The 25339-nt window shown below is 43.5% G+C and overlaps 1 protein-coding gene across 3 annotated transcripts in view; it reads left to right on the forward strand.

Moving 5' to 3' along the window:
- CNOT6L (CCR4-NOT transcription complex subunit 6 like) overlaps positions 1-25339 on the forward strand; it is a 38513-nt gene that overhangs the window by 9595 nt on the left and 3579 nt on the right. For all 3 annotated transcript variants that reach the window (XM_081207119.1, XM_081207120.1, XM_081207118.1), the window contains exons 2-11: positions 13828-13949; positions 15075-15261; positions 15911-15996; positions 16651-16740; positions 18413-18481; positions 19985-20142; positions 20682-20836; positions 21080-21231; positions 22419-22646; positions 24026-24228. In XM_081207119.1, the coding sequence (XP_081063245.1) occupies positions 13838-13949; positions 15075-15261; positions 15911-15996; positions 16651-16740; positions 18413-18481; positions 19985-20142; positions 20682-20836; positions 21080-21231; positions 22419-22646; positions 24026-24228 (1440 nt within the window). In that variant the 5' untranslated portion in view covers positions 13828-13837. The remainder of the gene's footprint in view (positions 1-13827; positions 13950-15074; positions 15262-15910; positions 15997-16650; positions 16741-18412; positions 18482-19984; positions 20143-20681; positions 20837-21079; positions 21232-22418; positions 22647-24025; positions 24229-25339) is intronic.

The raw sequence follows: 25339 nt of genomic DNA on the forward strand, positions 1-25339 counted from the left end.
TTGCAGACTTTCACCAGAGCAAATTAGTGAATGAAGACTTGCTTGCATATACAATGCTTCATTTCTTGGAGCAAGTACTTGGGTTTCAAGGCTGCCTTCATTCTATAGAAATCTGAGTAAACAAAAAACAAATGGAAGAGCTGCTCAGTCTCTTCAGCTGTGTGGATTCAGGGTCTCACATTTGCTTTTAAGTTAGATGAGAAAATAGAACTGTAAATTGAAGCTGTAAAATAAAGGGATCTGATAAACAAGCAAGCAAATTGTTTGGCAATTTAATGTGAGGGGTTGTAACCCTGCACATGTTTTATTGAAGCAAAAATGGTAGAAATATTTGAAGGTCTAATTTCATAACATATTAAAATGGTTGTCTGCATTTTCACTATCTTTGTTGTGTCCTGCTACAATTGAAGTGTGCAGCTTGTTTGTATCTCAATGTTGTGTCTATGTGTCCTGGAATTGAATTTACAGAAGTATTTGTGTCTTTGAAACTGAAGACATCAGGTGATGCAACCTGTTGTTGACTAAGGTCTTGATTTATAGACCAGCTGGTTGCCATCTATGTGACCTCTTTCCTTACAGCTCTTGATCAGACCTCAACTAATAGTGGGTTTGCAGTCATTCCAAATAGATTTGGAGGCCTCTCTGAATTTCAGTTTGATAAACCAACCCCTGACAGCCCTTTCAGAGCCTAGAAATAGGGATGACCTCGGGGGAAAGTTGGTGTTCCCAGAGAAAAATGCATGTTTGAGTGTCTCTTTGTCCCCCTTCCTCCCATCTCCAGCCAAAAGACACTGGAGACATCTAAATGGCTACAATACAGGACTCTGCATGTTTGATTAATCAATGCCTGATTTACCGTATTTTTCGCTCTATAACACGCACCCGACCATAACACGCAGGTAGTTTTTAGAGGAGGAAAATCCGTAGGCATGCCACCCGTAGGCATTCCCTCCATAACACGCACAGACATTTTCCCTTACTTTTTAGTAGGAAAAAAGTGAGTGTTATGGTGCAAAAAATACGGTATGTTGTTATCAAGAATAGGCAAATTATGGTAAAGCATTATTGGTAATTCTTTTATTTGAAGTTGTTGCAGCTAACCAAGGGTCGGAGTTGGCCTGCTAAGTAATATTTTCTCTCCCCCCTATCACCACTCCAAGATTCTACCTAAAATGACACAGTGCTGTAGTGGGCAGAGCCCAGTAGCCTCATATTTCCCCCCCCCTCCCCAATCATCAGATTGACCATTCAGTAGGAGGCTGTATGCCTGTGTGGGTCCCCACATGCAGTATGAGATACCCACAACAATTTTTAGCTGTACCCACTGCTGGCATGCAGTTCCCAGAGATTTAGCCAAGGGCAAAAGTGGCCCTCTGGACAAAAAAGTTAGCCACCCCTGCGTTAGATGATGGAGGTGCAGAATTATCAGTTCCCACTATTGGAAATGTGACCTGACAAGTTCTTGTCTTTATTTTTTTCTTTTTTGGAGCGCTGGGATTTTACTTTTCTTGTTGTTTGGTCTATTTGTAAATGCCAAGTGTGGCTAAATTCTGGAGATTCAATAATCGGCACAAGAGGCATTCCCCACCCAGTAGAATGTTCCACTTTGTGTGAGACTTCTTTTGCATCTTTTTGTTGTGGAAATGTAACAAATTTGCCCTTTTGAAGGGTAAATTAAGACTAAAAAATTAAGTGGTAGAATGGAGCGCTGGTAAGACCCGCGGCCAGATCTCAGCTGATACACCTTATCCTTGCCTCAGGTTTTGGCTAGCACACATTTTAAATAGACAAGCTGCGCCAATTAAGGCTCTGATATCACAGGTTATTTTCCCCAAGTATTAAGCGCACCCCTGTACTCTGCCAGCTTGAGTCTATTTGAGGAAAACAGTATATCAAGAGTTGCTAAATATATTTCAGTATTGATTGTGGTTCTCCTCTGGGCAAGTATATAGCCATTTTCAAAGTTCATCTGTGAGTAAATTTTGTAAATTGCTCTTTTTTCTTTCTTTCTTTACACATAACTTGCATAGCATGTGAGACGCACCGGGTTAATAACTTATTTGCAAGATTTATGTTAATAGTTGTGCTGACTGCAGGCGGGGGGGGGGGGGGAGAGAGCAATTGCTAGCAAACTTGAGCCCTGTACTGAAGTTTCTATTTATTTGTGGTATGCTGGCTTTTTTACTTGTGTTAGAAAAACTCTCAGAAACATAACCTTGGTATTTTTTATAATAAAAACAACTAACCTTTTGTAGTAAGGGTCATATTTACCCTTGGCCAAGCCTTTGTGGGTGCCGGTGTTGGGTATGGCCACCTTACCACCTCACAAGGTACATGCAGACACACACCCATTCCCCTTGGCTGATCCATGCAGATTAGTTGAGGTGGTGGAGGAGCTATTACCCCCTCCCAGCTTATCAAATGATCAATTGGATCATTGGGAAAGGGTTGATTTGCTTCTCTGTTCAGGTGCTGGGAGAAGCTTAAATGTCTGCTCCAGTGTCGCATCTACTCTTTAATTTTATTTTTGCTGCCACCAGAATCAGTGGGGTCTTAGGGAGGCGGGGGGGGGGATATTGGGGATAGGGCCAGATGTGCAACTTAGGCTTAACATGTTAAAATAACAGCCGATGTGAAACTTCACAGAATGTGATAGAATGAAAGTTGCTTTCAGTAAACCACAAGGCAATTTTTTTTAAAAAAATTACATATTCTAAAAGGGACTGGACAGATCTTCAGGTCAAAGTATTTATTTAACCTGTAAAACAAAGCTTTTTAAAATGAACAGTTAGAGCCCATAAATTAAACTAGGTACCCCAGATTAGATGACAGAAACAATATTCTTAATTGTGCCCATGTTCCAACTTTTCAGCTGCTCCATCTTAAGGGTTTTTTTGTCGGTATTGAGTCAGGTCTGGTGGTTAAGGTGCTTGTGCACAATAATAATTAATGTCTACAGTAGTTTCTATCCCTTATTTACTGGAAAATAGCATGTAACCCTGACCAAATTCTCTACAGAGTCATGTGCTCTCCCAAGGATTATTTTTGCGTTATTTATAATACTTGCTGTAAATTGTTCAAGGCACATTTTGTAGAAAACATACAGGGGAACCTGCATCAAAGGATTGCGTGTGTGGGAAGGGGGAATTGCAGTGTCCACCACAGTATATGTAGCCATATGGCTGGCATAAAATCACATTGTGTTTACCTGGCATGTTGTTCATACGTTTGACTAATGTTTTAACATGGACTAGCCATCGTAGCCGGGGGTGGGATGGTGGATTCTCTGTCATATTCACTTCCCTGCTGACTTCTGCCAACCAGGGGGAAAGTGAGCAAACTTTCTACCTATTTCATTGTGCCAACTCCAGGTTGGCACAGCACAGGGGTCTATTTTGTGTCCCTCACCAAAGCTGGCTTAGGAACCAGTAGTTTCATAATCGTTTTTTGCTTTTTTAATCTATATTCCACCTTTTTATGACAAGGTCTTTGCAAAGTGGCCTTCAAAGGTTAGCTTTAAAAGAGCACAAGACAGGCAATGACGTTTCCGCTGGGGTTACGTTCCTGACTCACGTGCGCATCGGTAGAGCGCTCATAAGTCCATTATGCCCCTTTTCCAGCCACTTCCAGGTTGCAGCCATGCACTCATGCACGGTCACACACATCTTGGACAAGCGTAAAAACACAACAGCTATGAACCAATTCAGCCAACAAAAAATAATTCAAGGGCAGCCTTAAAAGCGTTCTTTTTAAAAGTTTTTAAGTTATTAAAACAATGTCTGGCTCCTAACCAGAAGGTTGGTGGTTTGTGCCCGCCCAGGGATGGCTGGGGGAGGGATTCCTGCATTTCAGGGATTAGACTAGATGACCCTCAGGGTCTATTCAAACACTACAGTTCTGATTCTATATGGAAATAGGTTATGTAATTCCAAAGAGAGAGCAGGGCCTCAGGCACCAGGAAACCATATAGATCCAGAAGTATTTGTGCGCAAACCATTTTAATAGCTGCCGCTGCCACCTCACTAAAGCATCAAGAGCAGCATGTGGTGCAAACCTAACCAGTTACTGATCTGATCACGACAGCAGAGTAATTGAAGGCTCCTCCAACCACCATTGTCTTGGTCTAACCCAGTAGTGGCCAAACTTGGCCCTCCAGCTGTTTTGGGACTACAATTCCCATCATCACTGACCACTGGTCCCGTTAGCTAGGGATGGTGGGAGTTGTAGTCCCAAAACAGCTTTCCCTGAGATTTGTAGTTCTGTATCAGACGATCCAGGACAGAAGAGTTAAGCACTTGTGTCTCTTTTCTGATGCAAAGAAAAAGGGTTTTTCCCGCTTCATGTTGCAAGTTGAAAAGTGGGCTGTTTTGGTGGTACCATTCCACAGTGTCAATAACCTTTGAAATGGAGGGGCAGGCAGGATATGCCTGTTGCCCGTGCACTAGAGGAACGGCCAGCTGAAATTTCTCAGAATAATCATGCCCAAATGGGGCAGCTTCACATAAAGATTTTTCCTACATGCTTTTTTTTTTACTTCTCTTTAGGAAAATTGTATGTATACTGTATAAAACTGCAACAGGTTACATGCAAATATGGATTAATCTATACAGTAGCTCTTCTATTCAGTGTGAGGAATGGAAAGAAAGAAGATGGGAACTGTTCTCAAAATGTGTGTCCGTCACGGAGTGGATGGGGAAAGCTTAGCAAACTTGTGACAGGTGGAAGAATGATGTGTAGATTGCAGCAGAGTATAATCCCTATTAGCATCGCTTGCTGGGGCTAATGAGATTTGGAGTCCAGTAACATCTGAAGGGTCACAGGTTTTCCATCCCTCCATCCATAAAATATTGTGTATTTTATGCTTGAGTTGTGTGTGACTCATAGGTTCTCCTGACTTGCTAACTAAGCCCTAGTGGCTTCCTACTTGCTGGCCTTTGTATTCTGCATCTCTAAGCACACATACATAGTAGTGTGTTCATAGAAGCTAAAGCATTTTAATTACCTGTGGAATTTTTTAGGAGTCAGGTGTAAACGCATAAATAATTAAATGTATACTATATATTAAAGCCTGTCATCTGCACCAGTTTGCAAAACATGTGGTGTATGCTAGCAAGGACAATCTGTATCACCAGAACCTGTAGGCATCAACATAATCTACTTCATGTGATCTGTGTACTATATTAGGACTTGAACAAACAGAAACTTAATGCATTACTTTTTATGCCATGAGTATTAATATCTATACCAAGAAAAGCATGCATAATATAGAAGTTCTGCCTAGTGCCAGCTTCGTAAGCATATTGCAATGGAAAAAAACCATTCACCCAGCCATTCCCTTGGGAGATGCCTGCAACACACACATGAACCGTGCCAATTGTCATTCTGAAAGCTGTTGCTCCACCTCTTGCAAGATGAGTGTGGGGCAACCATAGCGCAAAACCAATTACCAGAACCTGGCCAAAAACCCAGAACCTGTTAGTATTTCTTTCATAGGGAAGTAGTCTTCTGAAAGCAGAATATCTTGAATGGAAGTTTGAATGAAAGTCCCAAACTTTCCCCTCATGGGCCACTTGAAAATCACTGAGGGTCTTGGTGGACTACTTAAGGGTCATTCCACAACAATTTTGGACCAAAAAATCTTTAAAAATTAATTAGAGATTATCTCATATGTATGTACACACACAAAAATTTTGAACAAAATCTGAGACATGAGAGCACAATCGAGTATTAAAATCAGGTGATTTGGCGTGGAATGACCCTTAACTGTTTTTCTGTTTGATGTAGCAATTGCGATTCCATAGTGTAATACAGTTGTAATACAGCTGGCAACCACTTCGCATGTGACTGATGGATACATGACTGCTGACACATGCTTTTGACCCAAGAAGGTGGCAGGGTGAGGGTAGGATGGGCTTATGCATGACTGCTGGTGTGTGCTGGTGTACCCAGAACACAGCCCCCATGCAAACTGGGGGTTGCCTGTAGAATAAAATTCAATATAAGAAATAAAGGCAACAATAAAAAGGCAATGTGAATATGTAATGTGCTGGATATGCCATCTCCTGTCTTCAACCACATTCACAGAAACATCATGTCCCACCTGATTGAGGTTTGGGGGCCAGAGTCTAGAAACCCTAGGTATAAACTTTAGTTACTTGGAGACATTACTCAGCACCAAACCACATATTTCATACAGTATTGAGACAACAGGAGACAATGCCAGTTTTCTGATGTATCATGCGCAAATTCCTGAAACCCTTGTTTGTCATGTTCACATCCTGCCTTTCTAGGTGTGTGCATTAAAATTTTAATTTGTTAAGAAGACCCTTTTATACAATTTCTGCAGTTGGCACTGAGAAAAACACCTTGTAAATGTCTCTTAGGCTTCAGACAAATGCTCATTGAGATGTTTGCCTATATTTTGGCGTATAACCTTTAATTTAGTAGCAAACCGTGCCTTTTTTTTATAAGGCAAAGAAGGAAACTGAAATTATTGCTGTGTCTCAATTAAGGTGGAAGTTTTTAGATGGCAAATTTCTGAGTTGCATTTCCAACCATGACGGCATATCTCGACAAAGTATCAAACACCCTGAGATCTTTTGTGAACAGTTGGGCAAAATATTTTTTATGTTTATTATCTAAGTGACTTAACAAGATGTTGACCTTTATTAAATAAACCTAGAGTTCAAATAACAACAGTCAACCAGCTAAACATAAAATCCAATATTCGGTCAGATGAAAGCGGAAAATAACATCCTAAATCTACCCTCTGGTGCTGTTTGGCAGTCTGCAATAGCCAGTGTTTTGACTCAGCTATATTTTGTTATAATTTATATGGCTCCTTAACACAGATTTTAGAGTCAACACCTGCCCTGAGGTCTTGCTTAGCCTTAGATCAAAGCAACTGGCCTTCATCCACTGCTATTTTCTCAGCTGCTAGACATTTCTGAAGCTGCCCCAGGAAAAGGGGCATGGGTGTCAGTACGGTGGTGTATTTTTCGCCCTATAGGATGCACCGGCCCATAGGATGCACCTAGATTTTTGGGGGGGGGGGGAAATAAAGGGGAAAAAAATTATTCCCTCCCCCCAGGCGCGGGGCTGGGACGGGGGAAGCTCGGGCTTCCCCCACGCCAGCCCCCAGAACAGGACCCAGAGCGATGCCGAAGCTGCGTGCAGCTTTGGCATCGCTCTGGGAGCTTGCAGGGCTGGGGGAGGAGGAAGCTCCACTCCAGAACGGGACCCAGAGTGATGCCGAAGCTGCGTGCAGTTTGGAATCGCTCTGGGAGCTTGCGGGGCTGGAGGAGGGGAAAGCGGAGCTTCCCCCTCCCCCAGCCCCCAGAACGGGACCCAGAGAGCTTGCTTGGCTGGAGGAGGAGAAAGCCCTCCGCCAGCCTTCTAGCCAAGTCGAGGGACAGCGGGAAAGGCACGCTGCGCCTCCCGCTGTCTCCCGAGTTTGCGGGGCTGGCGACGGGGAGGAGCAGGATTCTCCCCCCCCCCCCGCCAGCCTTCTAGCCAAGTCGAGGGACAGCGGGAAAGGCGCGCTGCGCCTCCCGCTGTCCCCCCAGTTTGCGGGGCTGGCAACGGGCAGGCTTCTCCCCCCCGCCAGCCTTCTAGCCAAGTCGAGGGACAGCGGGAAAGGCGCACTGCACCTCCCGCTGTCCCCCGAGTTTGCGGGGCTGGCGACGGGGCTCTCCTGAAGCTTGGAGAGCAAGAAGGGTCAGTGTGCACCGACCCCTCTCGCTCTCCAGGCTTCAGCGAAAGCCTGCATTCGCCCCATAGGACGCACACACATTTCCCCTTCATTTTTGGAGGGGAAAAAGTGCGTCCTATAGGGCGAAAAATACGGTAAATTATGCATTCATTTATTCTGAAGGTATCCCACAGTTGTCGAAATCAGTTGGTAAAGAGGAAACGGTTGTGTGAATTGGCCCTTGATCACTCTTCTTTATAAGTATTTGTATGGTAGGTTCAAAAAGTATGTTTGGGGATACCATCGTGTAAATCATTTGGCAGTGTGTACAGAGAAAAAAGTTGGCTTCCTCTTTAGAGGCAGGAAACTCCCCACTCCAGATAATCAAAGCTGCTGACCAGTGTCCAGATAGGAACAGCACAGCTGCTTATAGCGTTCCTCTGGCAAGCCATCAGTCATCTACCACGAATATCTTTGCACAGCAATCTAGCTGGCTCTCCAGGATAAATAAGCCTTGAAAGCAAAAATATCAGTCCACCTTTTTTGGTCAGTTTTCTGAAACTGTATTTAGAGAATCTGACAGTGTTTACATTGCTTAAAATAAACCTTTTAAACATTAAAAGCCTACAGTTAAGATTTAGAGGCTAAACTTTAATGGCTAGCTGAACTTCACCTGGGATCTTTCCTTTGTCCTACTTCATTGATGTTTTTGAGAACAGCCTGCAGCTGCTGATTGTGTGAGGAACTGGAGGCATATCTTCTGTTTGGAATGTTCACAGGACATTGCCTCTTTTTTGTTTTGCATACTTATATCTGAACAGAGCTTGTGTTAGGACTAGAGGCTGCTGCATGGCCTTTTTGCAATGAGTCCGGCAGCTTTCCTGCTTTGTAGCTTTTCTGTTTTCCTTCCCTCTGCACAGCTCTGAAAATTAACACTTAGTTTCAGTGGGAATTCACTTAAAATCTGATTGTAACTCTGTGAATTCAGAATATTACAAACATCCTTTGAGTTGATCCTAAGAAAAAGAAATGTCTAATCCAGGGGTCAGCAAACTTTTTCAGCAGGGGGCTGGTCCACTGTTGCTCAGACCTTGTGGGGGGGGGCAGACTATATTGGGGGGGGGGGGACAATTTTTGCCTGCCCACAAAGAGGCCTGAAGATGCTTTGCTTTACCTGTCCCAGTTGTCATCCCAATAGCCGTACAGTGGTACCTCGGGTTACAGACGCTTCAGGTTACAGACTCCGCTAACCCAGAAGTATTACCTCGGGTTAAGAACTTTGCTTCAGGCTGAGAACAGAAATTGTGCTCCGGCGGCGCGGCAGCAGCAGGAGGCCCCATTAGCTAAAGTGGTGCTTCAGGTTAAGAACAGTTTCAGGTTAAGAACGGACCTCCGGAATGAATTAAGTATGTAACCAGAGGTACCACTGTAGTTGGGCTTCTCCAGCCGGTCAGGCACTGTGGTGGGGTAGCAGGCTGTGTTGGCCAGTGAAGACAGAAGCAGCAGCCCTGGCGGAGGAGCCACAGATGGAGGTAGGGGAACCGGAGCATTGTTGGAGCTTTTACCCACCACCTGCTTCTTCCAGAGAGGCACCGCGGAGAAGACAGAGCCTGCCACCAACCCGCAAGTGGCGGCCGTGGCCACCGCAACTACCCAGCTGAACGCCATGGAAGGAATGAAGGAGGGAGGGTGGCAGGTGGCGGTGAAGAAAGTGCGCAAGGAAGCGGTGCGGAAAAGGGGCATGGAGAAGGAAGGACAGACGGACTGAGGGAGAGGGAGGAGGAGGAAAACGCAGCAGCAACTGGCAGCCAGCGTCACACGCTCCCTTCACAGCACCACCCTGCTGAGGCGGGCAGGCAGGCTAGCATACTCGACGGCGCCCAGTGTGGGACAAGATTGCTCTGCCCCTGAGGAGAAAAGCGCCACCGTGTGAGGGAGAGGGAGGGAGAGGAAATGAACATGTGTGCTGGCGATCTCCGGACCGTCCGTGGGCCAGATCTAGAAGGCAGTTGGGCCTGATCCGGCCCGCGGACCTTAGTTTGCCGACCCATGGTCTAATTCAGGCATGTCCAAAATCCGTTTAGGGTTGGCCCTCCCGGCCCTTCACTTCATCAAATCTGGCCCTCTTTGAAAAAAGTTTGGACACCACTGGTTTAATCGGAACTTGAAGAAACAACATTTTCTGTGTGTTTTTGGATCCTTGCTAACAGAAATTGGATTGCTAATGGGGCTAGAGCCTGTCATTCTTGTATTACTGTAGTTTATTTGTTTAAGGCTGCAATCCTTACCACTTTTCTGGGAGCAAACTACTTGAGACTATTGGAACAATCATAGGCTTGCACTGTAAAACATTTGTATCCCTACTGTCCCATTCTCTCATGGTGAGTTAACATAAAACCAAACCATTAGGCTTTAGAAGAAAACACACAGCAGTTGAACTCTGTAATAATGGAATAAAGCAGTTATTCATCAACAGCCACATCAGCAACTCCAAATGGCAACAGCTCTCTAGGATGGGGAACAGAAATGCTTCTAGTCTTTCTACCCAATATCTTTTTAATTTGAGAAGCCAAGGATTGAATCCCATCGGAGGGCGCTGGGGAGGGATGCAGCAAAATTCGTGCATGAAAAATGGGAGGCGGGGAGAGACATAAATAGAAAGAAAGCTGCCTCCCCCTCTTCGGGGGGTGTGTGGAATGCATACAAAATAATGAATGAAAAAGCCCAGGAAAAGCAATGAAGCAAAACAGCGACTTTTTATGTAGAAGGAGGAGGAGGAAGAGGAAGGAAGGAAGGAAGGAAGGAAAAGGAAAAAAGGGAATAAAAGAAGAGAGAGGGTTGGAAAAGGCTCTGGCTCCTCACCTTCCTCATCCAGGGTCTCTCCAGCTCCATTGGGTGAAAGGAAGCCAGCGTGCCGTGGGGAGGCAGTGAGCGAGGCCGGGCCAGGGGCAACCAGGCAGAGTAAAAGCCCGTCTCGGGGTGGGGAAGGGCCGGACAGAGGCCAGGCAAGGTGAGGGCTGGGGGGCAGCGGTAGGGCTCTGCCTTGCCTCTACTCTCAAGTCTTTTATTTGGATGTGAGATCTGCAGCTACTAACTTCAGGGGCCACAGGCCGGCCTGCCCCTGTCACACCATCGTTCTCCCGTTCTGTATGAATGAGTAGTAGTATGGTGGAGATTGTCTGTTTGTTTTTAAAAACCTTGTCACTTTTTCTGAGAGTATTGTGCAGAGACTTACAGCTCAAAGCAGCCACGTTAATAAGTATAAAACATTGTGATAATCAGTCCCAGATGGGGCTCCTGTCTCTTTGAATAATTCCGTGAAAGGAGTATTTCACCATTTGTAGCTTTTCCTCTCTTTGGGTGGCAGCACTATGCTGCCCTTTCAAAATCCTTTTCTCAAACACTGTTAAGGGTACAGGAGTCCTTTCCACAATGGATGTGTTTAGAACGATAACAGCTATTTTAAGAAAATGGTTGCTTGTTCTAGGTACAATTGTGTTTCAGGCTGGAATGCAATTCTTTTGGCGACTTGTATTTCCAAGGATGCCTTTGGAAATTTGTAGCCTGGAGGTTTGTTTTGTCTCTATTAAACACAAATGCCAACTCTTGAGATACATACGTGGGATGCAAGGTCTTTTCAACATGTTTCTGCCAAACTGGATCACTGTACATTCAGTTCTTCAAACCTTTTTGTGGACATACAGTAACTGACATGTACTCTGAACTAGGACTAACAGCATTATTCACTGGAAGAAAGCAGCGTACATCGAGTTACAATGAAAGAACCACCAATAATCCATGAATCTTTTGCTAATTGGAATTTTTTTAAAATTGTTTTTAAAGATACACCATTTTTTGTAGCAGTCCATCAGGGTGAAATGGAAACTTTCCATTAAAATTTCTACCAGCAGCTCTCTCTGATTTACAGCTATTAGATCTAAGGCAGTAATCATGATATTTGCATGGGAATTAGTCCCATTGAAATTAGACGTACTTCAAAAGAAACATACTTGGTTACATGTAGCTTGCAGAACACAGATTTATTATAATCAGGGTGGAAGGTGGAGGTATTCAAAGGGCTGTTGTTGACTCCCATCTATCCTTAAAGAGCCAGCAGTTTTTAAGGGCAGAAAGTGTGACTAGGGGCTTGCCTGGAGATTTAGATTTGTACACTGCAGGGACTAGCTAGCTACAAGTTCATTTCAAGTCAGTTAGTTACAATAGAGCTTTGGAGCTATCAAGTTCTCTTCGTCTTTCCCATGGGTGGGCAACCTTTGGCTCTGCACCTAAAGACATGTGGGTGGATAGAGCCAGGTGGGGAATGGTGGAGGGAGTCAGAACAGGTGGAACGAGGGAGGAGGGGGTGAAAGCCTTCTGCAGGGAATCGGTGCACCTCTGACGAGAGTGAACTTTCCCTGCCCTAGCAGCCTGTTGGGTGGTGGTGAAGAGGAAGACTGGGAAAGTGAGAGAAGGTGGCAGAGAGGGAAAAGCCACTTTGGGGTCTGGCCTGCCCACTGCCAGCATCTGGTCTTGCACAGATTCTCCCCCAAGGGAATATGGTCCTCAACCCTTTCTCCTGACAAGTTAGAGTTCAAAGCCAGGACTGATAAAGTGGGAGGTCTGGATGACCAGGGACAGCTTTCTTTGAAGGTGGAATAGAAGGGAGACTTACGACCACTGAATACCTTGATCTGGGGTGGGAGAGGATCCCTCTTCTGCTCCATAGTCTAGCCTGCTGGCTATTATGAAATAAAGTTGAAGACCCTGGATCTCAAAATTTCCTAAACACAAGTTACTCACTCTTGTATCTCATAGTCTACAGTGTCAATCATCATCATCATCCCCCAAATTGTGCTTTTCTTCACTAACTTGAATTCAGGAAGAAAGAACTTTTCTGTCCACAAAATTTTGGGTCAGTACTAAAGGAAAGCATAGTTCACTAGCTTTTTATAATCGTTAGGCTAAGAAACAATTAATTGTGTGTTATATTCCAAGGTTTGAATGTTTTAAGTTAATCAAGATCACTTTTGTTAACAGCACACTTTGACTAGGAAAAAAATACCTAGTTACAAGTTTTCCAGGAAATTTTTGTTTTTAGTTCATGAAGAGAAACTGGGAATCATCATTAAATTGCTGCAAAAATAGTATCTCTCTTGGGATATCATGCTGAGGCCAGAAAAATAATTTTATCAACCATAAAAGATTGAACTGTGAGCTTTTGGGGAGAAACATTCATCACTTTAATTCATGTTGCTCATCTTGGGTTTTCTTGTTTGTGTGCTTAGTTCAATTCTTCTCCAGCGTTTGCTTAAAGGCCAAACTAGACATGACAGTTGCAGGCACTGTGGTCTAAACCACTGAGCCTCTTGGGCTTGCTGATCAGAAGGTTGGCAGTTCGGGGTGAGCTCTCATTGTTCTTTCCCAGCCAACCTAGCAGTTTGAAAGCACACCAGTGTAAGTAGATAAATAGGTACCACTGTGGTGGGAAGGTAAACAGTGTTTCCATGCGTTCTGACACATGTCACGGTGTCCCACTTCACCAGAAGCGGTTTGGTCATGCTTGCCACATGACCCAGAAAGTTGTCTGTGGGGAAACGCCGGCTCCCTCGGCCTGAAAAGCAAGATAAGCGGCGCACCCCATAGTCGCCTTTGACTGGACTTAACCATCCAAGGGTCCTTTACCTTTACTGCCTCGTGTGGCTAAAACATTTAACTGCTGAAATGATGGCAGAATCCCAGTGTGGGGTGTTGAACATTCCCTGTGCTTGCCATTTAAGTCTTTGTCCAGCTGTTGTGATTTCTAGTATCTGAGCTAAGATCAGCTGAAAGTGCTTAAAGAGAGAGAGAAATTTGAAGCAGCAAACGTGACTGGATGGAGGATTCTGTGCTTCTCATGTATGTGCCCCGTATTCTTCTCCCAGTTCTGCCCTGCATACATAACAGGAATAGTTCTGTTTAAACATGCAGAGTGTCTGCCATCATGTCTAGTTCATTACTCACTGGGAGGGATGCTTGTAACAGACAAGGCTTCTGTCTTACATGTTATACACTAGGGTTCTGTCTCAGTCTGGTGGGCCATTTAATGATAAGAAAAATATTGGTAGCACAATGTGGTGATCATATGGTTTCTTTTTCAGACTAATAGGGATGCCAAAGGAAAAATATGATCCTCCAGATCCTCGCAGAATTTACACCATCATGTCAGCAGAGGAGGTAGCCAATGGGAAGAAGTCCCATTGGGCAGAATTGGAAATCTCGGGTGAGTTATGAAATGATTTGCCTATCAGGTGGGAGGTGGAGGTGGTTCTCTCTGGCTTTAGGCCAGGTATCTATCCACCTGCCTGATAAAACTTGTGAATGGATCAGCAGGTCCTCAGAGGCAAGTTCATCAGTGTGTGAAAATCTTGCCTTCAAGATAACTGGTTTCAGTTTGCCTGCGGTCTGAGCACTTGAAACCATTCACATTATTAAAATGCAAGTGGGCATCCCTTATGAAATGCCTTAGAAAAGGCACTGTAAGAGTTAGAGATATGAATCTGGGGTGATTGGACAGAGAATTGTGTGTGTTTCTATTGTTCTGCCCCCTCTCAGATCTGAAATTGGGGGGGGGGGACCATCTAATGTTCATGTCTGAATAAAACATGTTTTCTATTTATCACTTACTTCCAAAAGTGGCTTCAAAGTGGTTTCATGTACAATTTTCTACAATAAGCTCAAGTAACTTGAAAGTTGCATAGCTCCATTAAATAATAATAATCATTAATTAATATGAATTCAGAAGGGATTGGGTTAGACCCTTGTTGGTTATCGTTTATAGTTGGGGATGAAGGTGAGGGGTGTTAATGGGGAATAATAGAACTCAACCCATCTGATATCATCAAATTAATGTAATATTTGTGCATTATTTCAATTTTAGATAGCCTGCATCTGATTTTCTCTTCCTTCGTTTTTATGCTTTTGCTGTTATGATATTATTTTGCTGTTATTATGTATTTTTATTATAATTGTATTTATGTAACTTTTGATTTCTATAATGTGTAGATATTAAGTTATGTATTATGTTGTAAAGTACCCAATGGTTTTTTTGACGAACAGCAGCATATAAATGTAGTTAGTTAGTTAATTAATAATTAAAATACGTGACTACAGTGTTGTTTCCTTCCCACTTCCAAATTGGAGGGAAGCCCTCTTTCTTCCTCCTCCCCTTGGCAAAAAAAAACAACCCTTTTAGCTGCCAAAAAGTCATAGCAGATATCCTGCCTTTTATTATGTTTTGTGGTGGGCATGAAAGATAAATCAGCACATTTTTCTTGCAAAACTATCAGTATACTTGTAGAAACAGCTGCCTGAATGCTTAACATTCTCCACATGCTCTTCATTTTAGGCAGAGTGCGGAGCTTAAGTACGTCTCTTTGGTCACTAACACACTTGACTGCTCTCCACCTCAATGACAACTATCTGACTCGCATTCCACCTGATATTGCCAAGCTTCATAATCTGGTTTACTTGGATCTCTCATCCAACAAACTCAGAAGTTTACCAGCAGAACTAGGAAACATGGTGTCTCTCAGGTGAGGAGTTTCACTGCCTCTTACAAAATAATTACAGAAAGGTTTTAGGCTGCAACTTTAGCTTTGGTCCAGCTATTAAACTGATGTTGCAGTTTAACTTGGCTGTTGATGTACTCAGATTCTGTACTGGGTGGTGCTACATGGTATGATACTCAAGTTCTGGTGGCTCATATTGTACATTGCCCACATGATGCCAATGATGATGGAGGGGGGTGAGGAAATGGACAATGCTAGGATGTCAGCGTTACATTTTACTACACATTACAGGGGGAGAGAAGAGAATGCAGCAGCAGCAGCAACACCCTCACATTTCTCCTAATGTGGTTATATCATTAGGCTACCTTTCATAATTACACCAATCTTCACCTCTCTCAGAGGTGATGGTTAGGGGCTATAGTTCAAAGCCTCTGGAGGGCACCTGGCTTGGCGGGCTGTTCCAGAACACCAAACTGCAGACACTTAACCACTGTATAGCTAATTTATTTGTGGCCATTAATGTGTGCATTAATGCGCACATATTTCCCCTTCGGCAATGGAGCCACTCAAAGGAATATCAGAACAAAAGTTGGCATTTTGCAAGATAAACAGAACATACAATATTTGAATTCTTTTAAAGTTGACCCTGCTAACGTGTTTCTTCTGTCTTTAGGGAATTGCTTTTAAACAACAATTTGTTACGAGTTTTGCCTTATGAACTTGGACGGCTATTCCAGCTGCAAACACTAGGTTTGAAAGGTAACTGAAATATTAAACCATACATGTCCATGATTCCTTGTTCTCTATCCTTTCTTTCCTTTATCAATTCCTTGATCCGTCTTCTCACCAAAGAAACCTGTAGGGTTGAAGGACAAAACCTTGTGCAAAATGTAGGCAATGGGTTTCTTAGCCTACTATTTTGTTCGTTATCTATTTATTCATGAATAAGCTTTGGGAGAAGTCCTGAACTGTCCTTTTGGGTTTTTGCTGGGCCCTTTTCTTGCTGTCTTCCTGCTGTATCCAGACCAGACGAAGCCCTTGGAATAATAGACTTGTAGAGTTGGAAGGGACCCCAAGGGTCATCCAGTCCAACCCCTGCAATACAGGAATCTCAACTAAAACATCCATAGCAGATGGCCATCCAATCTCTGTTTAAAAATCTCCACTGAAGGAGAGTCACCACCTCCCAAGGGAGCCTGTTCCACTTTCAAACAGCTTTTACTGTCAGAAGGCTCTTCCTAATGTTTAATCAGAATCTCCTTTCTTATAACTTGAAGTCTGACGCCCTGACCACTCTTTCACTCCTCTGGAATTCAGATACTGCTTTTGGACACCCCTTTCAAATCTACCGTCCTCCTCTCTGAATGAGAAGTTGGGCTCTAACTGATGTTCAATGTCTCACTTTTATCCTAGGCAATCCTTTATCACAAGATATTCTCAGCCTGTACCAGGACTCAGATGGAACACGGAAGTTACTGAACTACATGCTTGACAATCTAGCAGGTAAGAAGTGTTTGCCTTTACAGTGGTACCTCGGGTTAAGAACTTAATTCGTTCTGGAGGTCTGTTCTTAACCTGAAACTGTTCTTAACCTGAAGCACCACTTTAGCTAATGGGGCCTCCTGCTGTCGCTGCACAATTTCTTTTCTCATCCTGAAGCAAAGTTCTTAACCCGAGGTATTATTTCTGGGTTAGTGGAGTCTGTAACCTGAAGCGTCTGTAACCCAAGGTACCACTGTACTTTGATAGCAGCGAAATGCTTGTCTTATATGACAGATGGCATTTGTGTTAGAGGGGGAGTTTTCCTACTGCAGGCACTCCTAGAAGGGTGCAGTGGGTGTGCTATGCATTCCCAACACAGTGTGCCCCTTTCAGTACACTACACAATGCTAATTGGGAGGATTGCCTTTGCCTATTATGACAAAACTGCCACAAATGCAGTATACTTTACTGTAACAAAACATGGTGGGCATTTGGTTATGTGGGCTAAAGTAAAGGCATGCACTTGATACCATTAGGATAGAAGCTAAACCCCTGTTCCCTTTCCCCAGTGATCCCAACCATTCAAAATCAAGCCTGATCCTACTCCCGCCTGTATATCTCTGTCTTGGGTCTTGTTTCTCGGTTACACTGCAGGGGGATGTAATATTGGGAGCTGGCTCTATCTGTCTAACTTTATACCTAACCACCTGCCCAATGATGTTGAGTGCCAGCTCATCAAGAATCTTGAGTTCAAAGGTCCACGTAGTGGCTATTCACAGATCAGGGATTCATCTCTTACTTGGTTAGGGTTTCCATTCATTCAGTGGAGGAACTGGCCTGTATATATTGATAATTCCTTTTTAAAAGAGACCATTTGTAGCTGGGAAACTTACACCAGGTCTTCCATACTCAAAACAGCTTTCTGGATCTGGCTTCAACTAATCTCAGTTGATCTGGATTGAAGAGCCTAGTGGAAACCATGCTCTATCTTTTAATTAAGCCTGCATGGGATGATTGTCACTGGAAAAACCCTTCAATATGGAAGGGATCAACAGGCTGCTGGTATGAATTGTTTACCCTGTAACTTATTCCCATCACATGGAATGTTGCATGCCTGTTGAACCTCTTTTGCAGTTGCTGATAATGGTTTGTGATCATTCAACCTTATGGGCAAAATAATAACCTATTCATACATTTCCCCCCAGCACTTTTGAATCAGTTTTGGGTGGCAACTATGCCAATAGGGTAGATGTTACACAGGCTTTAGTTGATCCAACAAAGTGATCACACCAAAATGTGGCTGTTCCTTTAGGTTCCTGTGTGCATGTTTGAGTGAGTGAGTGAGTGAGTGAGTGAGTGAGTGAGTGAGTGAGAAGGTGAAGGAAATCAGGCATAATTGTTCCCAAATAAAATTGGTACTACCATTGGAGATCTCAGTGAGAATAAAAGTGAAAAGGTAACTAAAGGCTACTTAAAAGACAAAGCAGTGCTGTTCAGGGCCCACCTATATCTAAAGGTACGAGAAACCTGCACCCTCTAAACATTGTCTCTACCCATATCCCACTTTCAGCTTGCAGTTAAATGCTTTCTTTTCTGAACTTCTGTACTACAATATGGAGTGTGACTATTGCAAGTTCTTGAGGGATACTGGGCTTTCTAGCGCTCATTAATGTTTACTTTCTCAATATTTCAGTTCATCCGGAGCAGCTGCCTCCAAGGCCATGGATTACTTTGAAAGAGCGAGACCAAATTCTGCCCTCTGGTAATTATGTGACTTTCTCTTCTTCCTGTAAATTAAAGATAAGCAAGGAGATATCTTTTTGTACAGCTGCACTCCTCATTTGTCAAGTTTTATTCATCCTTGATGATGATTGAAGAAACCTCACAGCCCACAAAAGAGAGTTCTCCGCCTGCTTTATTTGTGTAACCAAGCAGCTGCCTGGGACAGAAACAGGAAGTTCCTTGAGGGTCTGAAGGCAGCAGAAGGCAAGGAGAACCAGAAAGACCCCAGTTTTGTGCTGCTGCAGAAGGTGAAGCCAAGGGGCAGGGGTTGAACTGTCTGCAGTAGTATCATATGGCTTGTAACATGATACAAATCCACATATTTATTAGTCCTTTTTTTAACTACTCAAAATCTGCTCCCAGAAAGGGTCATTGGAACATTTTTCTCCATGGCCATCATAAGACCATGTGCAGAAGTGAGGCTTGCAATCTCGTTATCCAGTTAAGAGAATGAGGAAGATGTGCTCCTTCCCCCAGCTGGTTACCAGATCCTGCTTCAAGAGGCTTCATTAGAGTTTGCTGTGGATAGGGCCAGTACCAACATAAGCCTTAATCTCAGTGGAGAAGCTATGGGGCAGGAGCATGTGATCACCATTAAGAGATTGGCAAATGGGCTGGTGCTGAAGTTACTGTCAGTGTAACTGAGCAACAACTGCTTCCACTTGTAAAGAGAGGACCAGTTTGTGTGCTACAAATCTGTTCAAACTTGCTCTGTGCATGTGATCAGTGAAATATCAGAGCAGGGTTCACTTGGAAGAATGTGTGGCTACTTTGTGAGGAGTGCTGAGAAAGTGAAAAGTCCTTTTAACAGAAATATCAGAATGGTCATCCTCGGATGTTGTACTGCTCATATGAACCATTAAAGGTGAAAGGGCCAATTCATAATGTATGAATCTGTCTGTTGAATCTAAGTTTTCACCTGAGGTTCTTAGCAACTTGAATAATTTAATTCACAACGAGCTGCAGCTTTATCTCATTTAAGATAAACCTAATAGCCTTTTATGTTATCTGTTCTGGCTGAGGTAATGTGCAAAAATATGTAAACCTGAAAAGTATGTTAGATCATCTCTGCAATGTACTGTATAAGTTTATTTATGCAGATAGTTCCACCTATGCAAAGCAGTTAGCCATGTAGTTAAAATAGAGGTTAATGAACTCTAGCTTCTTAAACTAGTACTTGGCATCTGAAAGAAGTTTCTTTTTCTTAATCTTATGATTTAATTACAGTCTTTATGTTGGCCACACAACAACTTAGTTCTCTGGGTGGCTCACAAAAATAAAATACAACATTTAAAATACAAATAAAAGAATTGCAATGTAAAAATTAGAGGAATTCTGGAAGCTTTTGCAAAACTGACCTTTAAGTCAGAGATACCTACTTAATTCCGCTGAAACTCCTTGTTCTAAGGGGTGATAACTTATGTCAAAAGTGTGTGGTACCTCAACGTTCTCTTCACCAAATATTTACTTTCTCTCCTTCCAGCTTCTTTTACAGTGATGTGTTATAATGTGTTGTGTGATAAATACGCCACCCGACAGCTCTATGGCTACTGCCCATCATGGGCGTTAAATTGGGAATACAGAAAAAAGGGAATCATGGAAGAAATTGTGAACTGGGATGCAGATATCATTAGTCTTCAGGTAATGATAACAGAATATAGCCCTTTGATTTTCATCAGGAAATAGTAGGAATAGGGTTCCCGTATTCTCTTCTTAAAATGTTGATAGAAAGTCAGGGGCATTTCTTCAAAGTACTTCTTCATGTTTTCTTCTGTAGTCTTACAGCTTAAATTTTTTAAAAAGCATCTTAAAAACATGTTAAGATGTGAAAATAACAAAAGATTGCCATTGGCCAAATACTTTTTGCAGGGCCCTTTGTCCATTGTTCATTCTGAATAAAGCATAATAACTTGGCAACCGTGGCTTATGATGACTTGTGAATGTGACTGCTCAGTCCTTCCCATGCCAATGTAACCCTCCCTGAAACAGGCAAAAATGAGACAGCCTACATTTCTCAGCACAGTTTTCTTCAATGTTAACAATCATAGAATCCCAGAGTTGGAAGGGACCCAATGGTCATTTAGTCCAATTCCCTACAATGCAAGAATCCTGCCCATAGCTATCCCTGGATGGATTCAAACCACCAGCCTTCTTACCCACTGTGTGATGTTCCTTTTCAGGAAGTAGAAACTGAGCAATACTTCACCCTCTTTCTGCCAGCATTAAAAGAGCGTGGATATGATGGATTTTTTTCTCCAAAGTCACGTGCCAAAATCATGTCTGAGCAGGAGCGAAAGCATGTGGATGGTTGTGCAGTATTCTTCAAAACGGAAAAGTAAGAGACTTTTGCTGATTTGACTTCATTGTTTCATGCCCATACCTCACACGTGTCTGATAAGTTCGCAAAGCAGCATCTGTTGTTGCTTTAATGTGGACATGAAATTGACCTTTGTATTTAAAAAATGAGAGGGAGAAGTTTTATATCCTGGCTTTCTAGTGGTCTTTTTCTTTTTCCCTTTACCTTTGTGCATTTTTATTTCTGTTGACTGAGTTCTTGGGTATGTTTTACATGTTTCAGGTTCACGTTGGTGCAGAAGCACACGGTAGAATTCAACCAAGTGGCAATGGCGAACTCCGAAGGATCAGAAGCTATGTTGAATCGAGTGATGACAAAGGACAACATTGGCGTTGCTGTCGTGTTAGAGGTGCATAAGGAACTGTTTGGGACAGGTGGGTGTCAGGCATTTTCAACACGAAGGGGGAGAGACTTCATAAGGCGTACTAATGTTTAAACAAGTGAAACTTTCCTGTATAGAAATAATGCCACTTTATAGTACAAATTAAGTGGAGACAAAACAGTACCAGCTCAGTGGACTGCTTTGCTGAAGCAACTTCTGAAACAGATCCGTTCATCCCTATGAACAAAAATGCTGTCTTAAATTGAGTATGACCATTGGTCTATCCAGTGTTGTTCTGGCTGCTATGACTTGTGGTAGTGCTCAGTCACGGGTCTTTCCCATCAGTGATCCTTTCTACAGGATACGTTAGAGCTTGAACCTGGTACAGGCGGCCCCCCACTTGCGCAAGAGCTACATTCCGGCCCCTGCATAAGTGAAATTGCGTAAAGTGGGGAGCACCTTCTCAGCACCCCTTAAACACCCTCTTGGCCAACTCTCTCTTCAATCCATACTGCTGCTGCTGCGCTACTCTACTCCACACATCAGCTGTTAGGCAGGGAGGCGGAGCAGCGTAAACAAAGCCCTGCTGTGCCTCTGGTCTCTTCAGGGCTCCTTCCCGGATTTCCTCTTCAAACTCCGGGGAGGGTCTCCTTGCAAACCACAAGGACTCTCCAGCTGTCTCTCGTGCCATTTCCGGATTTGATTTGAATTATTTAATTATTTGTTGACATCATGCGTAAGTGTTTTGTGGGCTGTGTCTGTATTTCCTGCATGCAGTGTGTGAGTTTGTCTGTGCAGGTGTGGCCTTTGCCACTCCAAAGCACATAGCTCATGCTAGAGCGGTCACTCAGGAAGAATGTGTTCCTTCTTACTTCAGTCTGACCTCATTTTTCGTAGCATTTTGTTTCTCCTAACACGATTCTCTCTGGAACTCTGCATGGATGCCACTAGGTGTGCCGCATGACTAGTACACAGTACTGTTTGGTCTGAATTGGCACAACCATGTGCATAGTGTACCCTCAACTGCCTTAATTTCTACCAGGCCACCACTGTCACAGAAATTGAGACAAATACAGATACTCTGGCCATAGGGAGGTGCTCTATTGTTCACATAAACCTTTCCAGGCCACAAGTCCAGCAGTATCTGCACAGTGAAGAACATTTCCTTTGCATGTAATTAAATGCTTTGTTTCTGTATCATGGAAGGAGTTGAATTAACTTAGAATTCATTGCCTTTAGGTATGAAGCCTCTCCATACTGTGGACAACCAGCTGCTTATTATAGCAAACGCCCACATGCATTGGGACCCTGAATATTCAGATGTAAAACTTGTCCAGACAATGATGTTTGTCTCGGAACTGAAAAGTATCCTTGAGAAGGCCTCTAGCCGGCCTGGAAGCCCAATAACAGATAAGAATTCCATCCCTCTGGTGCTGTGTGCAGATCTCAACTCACTGCCGGATTCAGGTATTTAGAAATAGCAGTTTTGCTTTTACTTCAAAGTTAAGACTTACCTTTTTTATTAAAAATGTATTTATTAAAAGGTTTTATTCGGTAACAGTAGTACATGCAGAGTCTCCGTGTTCAAGTCACAGAATCCTTCAAGTCGGTCACATTCAGAGTGAGACATTACTGTTACAGGCAATATGGAATTGAGGGGGGAAGAGGGCAGGAAAAGGGGAGACAGTAAAATTCCATTCTTTTATATAGTATATGAGTAAAGCTTTTGTGTGGGACGCAGGTGGTGCTGTGGGTTAAACCACAGAGCCTAGGACTTGCCGATCAGAAGGTCGGTGGTTCGAATCCCTGCAATGGGGTGAGCTCCCGTTGCTCTGTCCCAGCTCCAGCCAAGCTAGCAGTTCGAAAGCACGTCAAAGTGCAAGTAGATAAATATGTACCGCTCCGGCGGGAAGGTAAATGGCGTTTCCGTGCGCTGCTCTGGTTCGCCAGAAGCGGTTTAGTCATGCTGGCCACATGACCCGGAAGCTGTACGCCGGCTCCCTCGGCCATTAAAGCAAGATGAGTGCCACAACCCCAGAGTCGTCCGTGGCTGGACCTAAGGTCAGGGGTCTCTTTACCTTTAAAGCTTTTGTGTTAGCATCACTTAAAACATGTATTTTATTTTTGTTGGTGGAACAAGAGACCAGAGGGCCCAAGGCATGGCTGGTTGCAGTCGGTGGGCTGCAAGTGTGTCTTGTTTGTGTGTGGTGAGGGGAATGTTACTGGATCAGATTAACCATATCGATTTGTATGCTGTCGAGGGTGGGGGGAGGGACATGGTATTGAAAGTCAATACTATCTTGTATCAACTTTCCACCAACCTTACACCTAGTGGAAAATGATCTTTTTCAATGCCTTGTGTCTCAAGGGGAAATTTTAATGTGAATTGCTGAATTGTTGTCTTGCATTCTAAAATGAGGAGAGGAGGTAATAGGGTAGATTTGGGGGTTGGTAAGGTGAACAAGTGCAAACCCTCTGTTAAACCAGTGTTGTTTGCCCAGGGAAACTGCTATTTATAACCAGATGAATGATAAATTACATTTAGTACATAAATAATCACTTCCCTTCTAATTACAAATGCTGTCACCCTTAACCAACTACTGGTGGTATTTCTCTAACTGCTAAATAGCTTATTTCTTATTTCAAGCAGGTGGTTATATAGCTACTTGGGTGATAATTCTTCCCTCCTGGTCATGAAAACATTTGCAGCGTTAATAATAGCCTGGCTGCTGTTGGTGTGCATAGAGCTCCAGAACTGAGTTCACGTTAAGCTACAGGAAAACAGGTGGCACAATTCAGCATTAGCATCCGGCAGCAACAGATTGACTGTTTTGTTTTGCAAACAGGTGTCGTGGAATACTTAAGCAATGGAATAGTAGCTGACAACCATAAAGATTTCAAGGAGCTGCGTTACAATGAGTGTCTCATGAACTTCAGTGGCAGTGGGAAGAACGGGGCTCCTGAAGGAAGAATCACTCACGGCTTCCAGCTGAAGAGCGCTTACGAAAACAACTTGATGCCTTATACCAATTACACCTTTGATTTCAAAGTAAGTAGAGCTGTGGCAGAAGCAACTAAGAATTTATCAGCTGGGTACTGGAACGACAGATGATTATATTTACTGTGATTCAAACCAAACACATTTAAACCTATGGGTAGTTTCAGCTTAGACCGTGATTCAGTTGCAGATGCGTTGAAGTGCACAGATGAATGGCCACTGTTGCAGTCTGCCTGCCACAATCCCTGTGGTTGTTGCAGGATCACCCTGCTTCATGCCATTTCTGTATGAAGAAGTAGATGCAAGATTTAGGTTCTGATCCCTGGCTCCGATTCTCCTGTACATGAAAGGCAGGCTGGTGCTTCTTAGCATAGACTGGCAATAATAATAATAATAATAATAATAATAATAATAATAATAATAATAATAATAATAATAATAAATTTATTATTTATACCCTGCCCATCTGGCTGGGTTTCCCCAGCCACTCTGGCCGGCTTCCAGCAAAACACTAAAATACAATAACCTATTAAACATTAAAAGCTTCCCTAACAGGGCTGCCTTCAGATGTCTTCTAAATGTCAGGTAGTTATTTTTCTCTTTGACATCTGGTGGGAGGGCGTTCCACAGGGAGGGCGCCACTACTGAGAACGCCCTCTGCCTGGTTCCCTGTAACTTGGCTTCTCGCAGTGAGGGAACCACCAGAAGGCCCTCGGCGCTGGACCTCAGTGTCCGGGCAGAACGATGGAGGTGGAGACGTTCCTTCAGGTATACAGGACCGAGGCAGTTTAGGGCTTTAAAGGTCAGCACCAACACTTTGAATTGGGGAGCCCAGTCCTGGCTGCAGCTTCCAAGGCTGTGCCCACTGCATGTTTTCCTTTAAGCATCTCCTCCTGCTTTTATGTTGCAACCACCTTTGCTGTTTATAGGATTGGTGGAGCTGCAGCAAGTCCCAGGTCCCCCCCTAGCCAGCTTCTAAGCAACCTTGCATTTCTCCCTGGGCTTCAGTTGAGACGCTCCCAACATCTCTTACTACCTAGCAGTGCAACAGGTGGTGCAGGGATTGCATTGGAACAAAACAGGCAGCATAGAAGGTTCTTGGTGGCTTGAGTTGTGTATAGGATCCCGTTCTGAATTGACTTTTCCTCCCTCCCTTCTGCAG

Source organism: Podarcis bocagei, assembly GCF_964188305.1.
Source record: "Podarcis bocagei genome assembly, chromosome: 9".
Classification (NCBI taxonomy): domain Eukaryota; kingdom Metazoa; phylum Chordata; class Lepidosauria; order Squamata; family Lacertidae; genus Podarcis; species Podarcis bocagei.